This window comes from Egretta garzetta, unplaced genomic scaffold, assembly GCF_000687185.1.
Source record: "Egretta garzetta isolate BGI_Z169 unplaced genomic scaffold, ASM68718v1 scaffold325, whole genome shotgun sequence".
Taxonomy (NCBI): domain Eukaryota; kingdom Metazoa; phylum Chordata; class Aves; order Pelecaniformes; family Ardeidae; genus Egretta; species Egretta garzetta.
The window spans coordinates 2045084-2056391 of record NW_009259833.1 but is presented as its reverse complement, the minus strand read 5'-3'; the positions used below and the strand labels follow the sequence as shown (position 1 = coordinate 2056391).

At 47.9% G+C, this 11308-nt stretch overlaps 1 protein-coding gene across 1 annotated transcript; it reads left to right on the top strand.

Annotated features, from left to right (window-relative positions):
• Positions 1-3862: 3862 nt before the first annotated feature.
• LOC118452395 (cygnin) lies at positions 3863-5277 on the top strand. Its single transcript, XM_035895455.1, has 2 exons — positions 3863-3920; positions 5144-5277. The coding sequence occupies exons 1-2, from the start codon at positions 3863-3865 to the stop codon at positions 5275-5277; spliced, it is 192 nt and encodes a 63-aa protein (XP_035751348.1).
• The last annotated feature ends 6031 nt before the right edge of the window (positions 5278-11308 follow it).

Here is an 11308-nt window from a genome sequence, read left to right as displayed (position 1 = left end):
GGCTGCCAGGACTCTGCCGCCAGCACGCACGGAGCCGCCGGGCACGGCTCTGCTCGACCCAGCGCCAGCCGGGGCTGCCGACAGCAGAGCTGCTCCCCAGAGGTGCATGAATTAAGTCTGGGCACCGTTCTGATAAACTCTGGACACTGTCTGCAAGGCACAGACACAATGGACAATACCCGGGCATCAGATCCATCATGGGGAATAGTTTTCAGGTGTATTCATCCCCAACCGGTGCATTGACAGTGAGGTTCCTTGAGGGTCTCCCCCAAATGTAGTGCTCCACAACATTGTTATCACATTCATTTGGCTGGGCATTTTGTCTCAGTTTGGGTTTGGGGTTTTTTTCAGTATTGATCATGGCATAAAGGAAACGAAGGAAAAATGGTTTATGAACAGGAGTTAATAAATTTCCAGTTACCATGGTGATGGTAGAAGGACATCTCAGAAGGTTGTTGAGTCCTGAACTATCCAGGGTCTTCATTAGCAAATGGCATAATGGAATAAAGATTGTGCTTACTGAATTTGCAAATAGCAGGCTGAAAGGGACTGCAGCGTGTTGGAGGACACTGGAGATTGACTCTTTTTTGCAAAGAGGGGAACAACTGGTGGAGAAGGTCCAACGGGCAACATCTGGCAATGTTGCAATTCTGCAGGAGACGTGTGGGGCTGCAGTGAGCCACAAGGTGCACATAATGGTACCATGTCATCCTGTTACGGAAAAGGCAGAAATTATTCTTTCTAAAAAAACCCACCAGGGTTATCACTTGTTGGGCACTTAAATGAATCCGTTTATTACTCCAAACTGCTGGAATTTCAGGTAGTGTGCTGCTTACTACTTAGGGCACCATACTTCAAGACGAGGTGGAATAGTTGGAGAGAGCCTAGAGCTGAGATGGTTAAAGGACTGAGAAAATACAAAAATCTGGAAGAACTGAGATCATGCTGATGGGAAAAGAATGTGGAAGTCATGATGCCCCACAAATCTGGAATAAAAAGTAGAAAGGGAGGGAATAATATGTTCCCTATAAGTAGGGTGGTCCAGATGAGAAAAGGTGAGCTGAAACTGCAGCGATGACAGTTCAGTGTTGTATACAGGACAACATTCCTAGTGGGATGGAGAACGGTGTCCTGAAGGAGAGGAAGTGATGTGGGGGAGGCCAGTTATTGGTGGCATTCCCAAAGATGCTTGACACCTTTCGGAGAGGGATGATTTAGGGTTGTAAGGAGCTCTGCCCGGGGGATGTGGAGCAGTGACTCTGAGGACATCTCATACATTCCATGAATTTTTGGTAAGAACACACAATAAATCATCATGGTTGCGTCTTTGCTGGTAAACTGAACAGTACCAGGGCCCACTCTATGGCCCTGTGGCCAGTGGGTATATCCTGGCCACATCCATAGTATTAAACTCTTCCACTCAAAGCAGGATGTCCACACCACAGTCATGTTGGAAATCATACCTGTCCCATGGAAACACATGAAGTGTGGTGGGAAATGTGTTTGCAAAAGCATTAAGTAGCCTTGGAAAAAGGCGTGGCCAGGGCTATGCTAAAAATATACCAATGGGGACAACCAGCTTGCTATGTCAGGCTTCAGCACAGTTTATTTGTTAGTAGAAGTCAGCCATGGAAGAGTAAACCATGCTATAGAATCATAGAGTTTAGGTTGGAAAAGACCTTTAAGATCACCAAGTCCAACCATTAACCCAACACTGCCAAGTCCACCACTAAACCATGTCCCTAAGTGTCACATCTACACATCTTTTAAATCCCTTCAGGGATGGGGACTCAATCCCTTTGCTGGGCAGCCTGTTCCAGTGTTTGATGACCCTTTCAGGGAAGATATTCTTCCCAATATCCAACCTAAACCTGCCCTGCAACTTCAGACCATTTCCCTTCATCTTATCACTTGTTACTTGGGAAAAGAGACCAACCTCTCCCCCCAGCTCCCCCCTCCTCTCAGGCAGTTGTAGGGAGTGATGAGGGCTCCCCTCAGCCTCCTCTGCTCCAGGCTGAACACCCCCATCTCCCCCAGCTACTCCCCAGCAGCCTGGGGCTCCAGACCCCTCCCCAGCTTTGTTGCTCCCTGCATAGCAGGGACCCATCTAGTCAAGTGTCTTCAGTCTGACAGTGGCCAATAGCTGATGCTTAGAAGAGTGGAAGCACATGGCAAACATACAGTAGCATGTGTTTGGAAACCCATCCAGTCTGAGGTTTGGGGATTGTTGAGTTGGATATGGATGCATATCATTGAGCTGAATGCCCTTCAATGGATTTCATGGAAGTATAGAATAGTACAGGGTGCAAGGGAGCTCTGGAGGTCATCTGGTCCAGCCAGCTGCTAAGAGCAGAGCAAACTTCAAAGTTAGATTGACTGACCCACTTGCTTTCTGAACACATTTACAATTTCTTCCTCCGCAATATCCATGGCAATGAGTTGCACCATCCCGTTGTGTGCAGTGTGAGAGAAGAATTTCTTTGTTCAGTGCATCGTACTTTTATATGTCACCTCCTACTTCTCTGGTTATGAGAAATGGAAAACCATAGTTCTGTCTGTTAGGACGCTTACAGTTTTGACGCTGCTGTCACACATCCCCACCTACTTGTCTCCTCCTATAGTGGAAAAGCCCCAGTATAATTACTATCTCACTGTCTGATAGTAAGTCCCCAGCTTCCACCATCCTTGCTACCATCCTTTGTACCTCTTCGTGTCCTACTCTACATGTGCAGGGGCAGGGACACCAGCAGCGTGCACAGTATGCAGCATGAAGTACCCTAGAAACAGTTGCAGGGGCACGCCAATTTTTGTCAGTGCCCATTCTAGCAAATCCTAACACTCAGTTTTCCTTTCTGACTGCCTCCGGACACCGAGATGACAGTTTTTTCTGACATGCCCTTTGGGAGCACCTCTGTCCTGGAAGGTGAAAGTAAGTTTGCCATCACTGAGTCTTGTTTGCCATCTGCTTGCGCTGCCATTCTGAACTGACATCCTTCTGCCTTGCAGAGTCCTTGTAGTCAGCTTTCCCTTTGCGGCTCTGAACAACCTTCTGTCAGCATCAGAGCTCCCCTGGCAGCAAGGATCAGGCTATCTATCTCCATCCCAGAAATTAAGCACGCTTGAGACCCCAGAGCTGTCTGGAGGGTTTTTGAAGAAATGTCTGCAAGTGGGCGGCTCATCCAGGCTCCTGGGAAAAGGCTTTCAGCTCCCATGCTTCTGCCCATCAGTGGGATGAGAGGGGACAACAGAACAGGCTCCATTGAACATGGTGTTTGCTGAATGTATCAGAGGAATTTTGCCATCATGGTTCCCAAGAGAGTGATACATGGACATTGGGTCCTTCCCAAGCCAAGGCTGCTCACAGAAGGGCCCCCCTCAGCTTGTCCAACCCCTCATGGTGACAGGTCTAGACAACAGAGGGAGTGTTATCTGTGCATCGTGGCCATGGCTCAGCCCTATTGCACGCAGTTGCATCCCTGCCAAACGTTGAGAAAGGCCTGAAGACCTCTGATACTGATCTTATTCCCTGTGAGGTCCCTCCGCCCCAGGAGATCTATCTACTCACCGTTCGCTCCTGTCACACTCAATGGTTTTCATTTGAATTGGGTATTGATACCAGATCTGGGAAGAGCAGAGTTTTGCCAACATACCCAGGTGCAGGGTGGAGGGGCCAGCGGTTGTGCTGTGCGGTGAACCATGAGCAGTCCTGTGAGCGACAGGACCTCCCCCAGAACCCTCCTCTCTGCTCAGAAACACGCTATAAATACGAGGATCCCCAGCCTCACCACTCAGCAGCGTCCAGCTCAGGTGTCTCCAACTCTCCTGTCTCCAGCCTTGCTGAGATCCCAGCTCAACTCCAGCCATGAGGTTCCTCTACCTTGTCTTCGCTGTCTTCCTGCTGGTCTCCTCAGCTGTCCCAGGTAAGAGGGTGAATTGTGTTGGAAGGTGAGCTGGACAATGGTGGGAGAACCAGAGTGATGAGGGTCAGAGTGGGCCATGCCAGATAGGCAGCTTGACCAAATGTGGTCTCTGTTGGCTTTAAAGGCTGTGATTTTGTTGCCTGCATAAATGTGTCTGGCCCTTCGTGTATGCAGATGAGTGCTGGTCTCCTGCAAATGCACAGATGACTTGGTTACCCCAGGTTGTCTTAAATGGGGCTCTGCTGTTCATGTGCAGACAAATGAGTCTTTGAAGAAAAAATCACTTTGAAGAACTGTCAGAGGCACCCTTAGGATATTTTAGACATTTTTGATACCTTGGTGAGCTGGGCCCTGGTGTAATTATTTTAGCCATGGAGTACCAAGCGAGTACTCTTTTTTTTTGGAGACATCAGCCTCCTGTATGCTTCCTCTTCTCAGATGATACCATCTTTTGGTCAAACCAGTTCTGAATATATCTTCAGGGTCCAGTTCCCTCGCAATTTTAACGTGCAGTGCTGACAGGTATCCCTCCAGTTCTGGTTCTTGCCTCCTTCTTCAATGAATGAAAGGGAGATCTGGGGCTCAAAAGGATTCCCAGTCCAATATCCATTCACACTGGACATCATTTACCAGCTGTTTTAGGCCAACAGTCTCCCACCCTGGTGCCTAGTGTTTGGCACTTGACTCCCTTTTAACACATGCGTGTCAGATTTCTGGTTACCACAGGAACCTGTGAAACCCTCCATGGTTTTTGGAACACCAACTCAATTTTTTGGAACTACTTTGATGTGGCTTTTGCTGTTTTGCTCTGAGACACTTCTGTCTTTTAAAGAGAGGTGCGAGATGTCTCTGCGGTCTTGTGCAGATGAGCGTATTTATGAACATTGCTTTTGGGATATCCCTCAAAGTGGGCAAGGAATCTGCTCTCCTTGGGAGCATCTCTTTCCCAAAATGCACCCAGTGTCACCAGCTGGGAGGAGAGGGATGCACAAGGAGTTTCTCAGGCTTGTGCTCTTCATGGTCCCTTCCTGCTTTGGGGCTGGGCTTGGGCAGGAACATGGACGTGTGGGTGGGTGGAGCAGGACCTCCCTATGAGCAGGCTCTCATCCTTCTGCGCACTGCCACACTCCCCCCCGGGATGGGTGTAAGGTGGGAGGGCACGGCAGTGGGGCACAGAGGCACCTCTCCTGACCCAAGCACTCTTCCTCTGTCCCCCCTTGCAGGCTACGGGCAGATTAGGAAGTATTGTCCCAAGGTGGGATACTGCTCCAGCAAGTGCACCAAGGTGGATGTGTGGTCCTTCTCCTCCGACTGCAAGTACTACTGCTGCATCCCGCCTGGCTGGAAGGGGAAATAGGAGCTGAAGAAGAAGCTTCTTCTGGGGAAGAGGAGGCACCGTGGTGGCTTTGGGAGCAGCTTCTCAACTGTCTAACCCAATTGTCATCCCCTCCTCTCAATAATTAAAAAGAGATAAAAAGGAGATGTAACTGTGGTGTGTGCGGTGTGGTTACTTGTGTCCCCATGATCCCACGTAGAGCATTAGGACAGATTCTCCAAGCCCAGCCCAAAAGGCCCATTAGCAGCACGTCTCGCTCTTCTTTTTGCACAGAATTTGTTACAAAAGTGCTAAACAGACGGAGTTTTCCTCTCTTTTTCCCACAGTGAATTCAGCCAATGGTCAGTGAAAAAGGTCTGCTTGGAATAACACCCCCCTGGGTGTCCCTTTCCCCACTGAGCCTCCTAAGAAAACCCATGGGTCTCATGTGTGGGAGAGAGCCCGGTTCAGTCCTGGGGCTCAAATGATCCATATCCACCTGAGATCCTGGTAGGACTGTGTTAGCATGCCTGAGTAAGGAACAGGAATGGGTGGGTGCAGTATTTCACACTCCCCTCAGCACCTCCCAGACACCTCCTCAAGAAGGATCTTTGGGAGAGCATCATTCCTGCCCTCTAATTCCCAAAGGCTTCTCTGCTGAGACCACCTACGAGAGCATCTATTGGAGTCATCCATGGGTGCGTGCTGTGGGCATACAGCAGCTCTAGCAGGGTCTGTAAAGGGTTTGCAGCAGCCTTTTCTGCTGCAATGTTTATGTCCATCCTCATCTGTCTCAGCCTATGGAATCACTGTCGGCACCTTCCGTATAGAAAATAATCATTGTCTACATGTCCTTTTAACGATGTCCTGGTTTCATGTTCCTGTGCCCTAGCTGTGGTTTTATGAGTGCCGGTAATATGCAGGTCTACTGAAATCTTGTGCTGTCTGAAGGTGTCCTTGGGTTGTGGGGAAAAACATCCACAGGGTTGGAGAAACCCAGGAATTGCAAGGGAACACAGCGAGACAAAACAGGGATTGGTGAAAGTGAAAAATGTAGACAGAGGGACCTAAAAGGGAGTGCTGCGAGACCACCCAGTAATGACCAGCTGTTGGTGAAGGTGTTGAAGGAGCTACCTGCAAGCTTGATAAACACACAGTGGCCCATGGCAAGCTTCCATATCCTTCTCTTCCAGTAAATACATAGCCAGCTTGAATAAAGCCAATACCATTTCCCATGACCTCTGCAGACCTTGGGTGGAGAATGGATAAGTAGAAAGGTGAATAAAAACACGTAACTAAAATCCCTGCAGCAGATTTCAGGCTAGAAAAGGGGTTGCAAGCCGCCTGTTTTTTTTTCCCACTTGGTCATTCCTAGAAGAGGAACAATTTGGGGAACCTAACACATCTCTGTGACCCCCAGGCTACAATAGGTCACATGCAGGAGTGGAATAATGAAGTGATCATGAATTGCTGTTGGTTTTCATGTAAAACCACATCACTTTAATGCAGTCATCAACACATACAAATATCTCAAGGGTGGGGGTCACGAGGACGGAGCCAGACTCTTCTCAGTGGTGCCCAGCGCCAGGACAAGGGGCCATGGGCACAACCTGAAGCAGAAGAGGTTCCAGTTGAACGGGAGGAAGAACTTGTTGACTGTGAGGGTGCTCGAGCCCTGGCCCAGGCTGCCCAGGGGGGCTGTGGAGTCTCCTTCTCTGGAGATCTTCAACCCCCGCCTGGACGCTGTCCTGTGCCCCCTGCTCTGGGTGAGCCTGCTTGAGCAGGGGGGTGGCCCTGGGTCATCTCCCAAGGTCCCTTCCAACCCCTGCCATTCTGAGATTCTGGGATTCTGTGATTTATTCCCCCCTCTCATGTGAAGCTTTCGTGGTTTCCATGTCTTGAAAGGACAGGTATTTTGGGAAAAACTCCTTGTCTTTCATACCTGGCAGCTGGAGTAACTGGAGAAAGCATGGTAAGTACCAATTAAATCAGCATCATAAATTTCAGCTCCAAAAGAAAGGGTGTTTTTCTGAGCCCTGCTTCTGGAAGCTGCAGGGTGATAATAGATTGGATCCTGGCTGTAAGATTTTTTTTTTCCCCCAGTGCTTTCCTCTATATCTTATTTTCAGTGAAATATCGTGACTTCTGCAGAAACATTTGAAAGAAAGCAAGCTGCACGGAGCAAGCAAAAAAGCACTTTCCACACAAATCTGGAGTTACCATATTGTCTGGTGCTATACATTTTAGTGATCTGTCTTTTCTTGTAGTGACAGTCAGTACATCTGCCCTGGAAGAAAGAGGAATGCCAGGCATAATGAAAACGTCTGGTCCAATGATTCGTGTTAATACGCCCATCTGCTTCTCTGTCACTCATACCTACGTCTGATCGCAGCCGGCAATCGGGGCAGAGTCTGCACTGGCGCTTCTTGCGTCGGGACACGGACCTTTCTGGCTGAGTGCAGTTTGTACGAATAGCAAAGCAATGACCCATCAGGGCTCTTTCTAGCTGATGCTTCCCCGATAAGACAGAGACTGAAGGCTCACCAGCTCTCAGATTTCACTCTCCGAATGGCATTTATGAGTCTCCATGCCTCCAAGTCTTCCCTCTTCTTGCACGGGGGCATTAGCCGTCATTAAAAAGAGGTAAACACTTTCTCCCTGAAATGGGAAAATCAAAAAGCAAATAAAGGGTCCCAAAATTTCTGGCTAAAATTCCCAAGATTTATCAAGCAATGCAGTGTAATGATGCTGTTCCCTCTTCTCTCTTGCTTTCCTTACTTGCATTCCCGGTCTCTACTGGGCAATGAAATAACCAACATAGACCCATTCATTCATTGGGCTTGTTCAGTCTGGAGAAAAGGAGGCTACGGGGAGACCTGATTGCGGCCTTCGAGTACCTAAAGGGGGCCTATAGGAAAGATGGGGAACGTCTTTTTAGTAGGGCCAGCTGTGTTAGGACAAGGGGAAATGGTTTTAAACTAGAACAGGGTAGGTTCAGGCTAGAGGTAAGGAAGAAATTTTTTACAATGAGGGTGGTAAAACACTGGAACAGGTTGCCCAGAGAGGTAGTGGAGGCCCCATCCCTGGAAACATTCAAGGCCAGGTTGGATGGGGCTCTGAGCAATCTGATCTAGTTAGCAGTGTCCCTGCTCACTGCAGGGAGGTTGGACTAGATGACCACTAGTGGTCCCTTCCAACCCTAAACATTCTATGATTCTATGATTTGACATAGAAAATGAGTTTGATTGTTCCTGTGTGCATTGCTCTACATCAATCTGCAATGAATCTCATCAGCCACTCAAACCACCGAGGTCCTTCTGCACCCACCACCTTTATTGCCCTGAACAACACAGCCCCGGCAGAAAATTTTGCCATCTTTCCATTCAACCCTTTTTCCAGATCTTTCATGATCAAATTTACCACTGTAGCCCCACCAGTAACCCCCCTGCGTGCTCCCCATGACCTCCCTCTCCTGCAGCTAGAGCCCCATAGAGCTGGTCCTTGCCTCCTGCATCCCGATCTCCCTAGCCCACTGCCTCGTGCAGGGAGGTCTAGCAGGTTTTTAGGACCTCAGTTTTCCCCATGTTATTGTATTACTGGTACAATTCTGGCTTACAATCCTGTAGGACCTTTTAGGTTGTTGTTTGGGGGTTTTTTTTCCGTAAGATTAGTGCCTGCCCATCTTTGCCCAGTCAACCTTTGTTAAGCAATAGAGGTCAGGAGAGCTGCTATTTCATCCTTGAATTCCCTTAGGACTTTGGGGGGAAAAAGGTCTGGGTGCTGAGTTTATTTCCTCTCTTCCACCTCCTTTACATTTAAGACAAGTCCTTTGATGAGTCCCCACAAAGGAGCGTTCAGCACGAAGACCTCTCTTCTTTCCTGCAAGGTGAACGCAGCTGCAGATATTTCATTTAGCTTCCATGGAGCGGCCTTGGCTTTTATTATCCTTACTGCTCTGACCATCTCCTGCCCTACACATCCTTCACCAGGCTTTCTCTTCCTGATGTATTCGGAAAAAAAAAAAAAAAAAAAAAAAGACTTATTCTAAGCAGTTTCTTTGCCTTTTGCAAGTTCTTTCTGCAATTCTCTGCTGAGTTGCCTTACCGTGTTTTACACTTTGTCAGGCACTGTTTATTATCTTTTCTATTTTCCATGTTTGGGCACAGTTTCAGCTTCTTCTTTCTAACAACCTCCCTCATCCCACTGTTCTGCTATGACCTTTTCCTTCTGCTCTTTCTCAGAGCTTTTTTTAATAGGTGTCATACATTTTCTCCAAGTCTCCAATAGAGTGGCCTCAAATAGCTCCCATGTTGCTTGCAAAGAATCTTTTTGCAAGGATTTAACTCTTTTAGCTGTCCCTTTTGTCTCCTTTTTAACAATTTCTCCATTTTTATGTCGCTCCCTTATTGAAATTAAGCACAAAAGTAGCGGCCTTTTCATCCCTTGTTGCTCCTGCAAAGATGTGGAGTGTAAGTACCGTATGATCTGTGCTGCAGAGTAGCTCTCCCAGGGTAAAACTCTGACCCAAGCCCAGTGTGCTAGTCAGAACCGAGCGCCGTTTCTCTGTTATTTAGCACGCCAAAGGCGGTACCGAGAAATCTCTTGTTAGGTCTTTGTCTCCTACCTCTAGGTCAGCGAGCCTGTAGCTGGTGTTTTCTCCCCGTAAACACGTGAAAACCCTGTAATACAGTAATTTATTGGTACTGGTAAGGCATAGATATCCATCTACTTCTCCAATACAAGGTGCTTTGCAGGACATAAACCTGCTTCTTGTCATAGATAGAATTTATAATATGAACAGATTGGAATTAGAGCAGTAATGGTTGACCGATCGCGCTAGGGAAGATATGTTTTCTCTTTTTCTTGGACCTCTGTTCACACCTTTGTCCAAGAAATTCACTTCTAGACAACTAATCCCCTCCAGGACAAGGTCTGGGCACAGTTTCTGAGATCCTCTGTACCAGAGCTCTACCCTGGGAAGACTCAGGACTGTGTCTTCCAACCCTATCCTGCACCTTTGAACCCAAAGCACCATCCGACACGCAACAAGAAGCAGACTTTCAGTGTGATGCTGTAAAATGAGTGATAGACTTTGTGCTTTTGCTCCTCTTAACCATCCGACACGCAACAAGAAGCAGACTTTCAGCATCATGCTGTAAAATGGGCGATGATGTGGGTTACTGTTTTAGACTTTGTGCTTTTGCTCCTCCTTCTTCTGACAGCCTGAAACTGCCACAAGCACCGTCCACGTATGCGATATCATTTGATTGCTTGTCTTTTTTTGGATGCTCAGCTTCATGATTAAGGACTGTTTAGGGACATGGTTTATTGGTGGGATGGCAGGGTTAGGGTAACGGTTGGGCTTGATGATCTTAAAGGTCATTTCCATCCTAAACAATTCTATGATTCTATGATGCCAAGAGGCAGGTTTAGCCCTGGAAAATGCCTCTTGTTGGTGTAATAGCTGAATATTTCTCTCTCATAATGCCAGTCTGTTATCACGGATTTCTCAGGCACCAGAACACAATCCCTGCTGTTTTTATTTTTTTTACTTTCATACATGTCACCAGCAATACCTCCCTCTCCCTGCTTTCACTGTGGGTGTAAATAAGACTGGTTGAAGTGCTCTCTGCCACCTCGTGATTGCTATCTGGTCCTGGAATGACAGCCTTTGTGATCAAAAAGTTTCCTACCAAAACCAAGTTGTTATTACTGACCATCTTTATATGAGACCACTGGAATTTTTGCTCCCGTCAGCTCCTGTCTTGCCTCCAAAGGCAGCCAGTGAGAATCTCTTGGATGCCATTCACAGTGGGGCCTTTTGCTTTCCTTTGGTGAAGGCAGCTCAGACAAATAGCATTTCCACATGACAGAGACAACAGTTTTGCAGCCAAAACCTTTGTCGTGAGTAGCCGGTGTCCCTTGGTCCCTGCTCCTCATAGAATCATTTAGGTTGGAAGAGCTGTTTAAGCTCACCCAGCCCAACCCTTCCCCTACCCCTGCCATCCCACCCCCAAACCCTGGCCCTCAGCACCGCCTCTGCCTGGCTGTTAAATCCCCCCAGGGCTGGGGA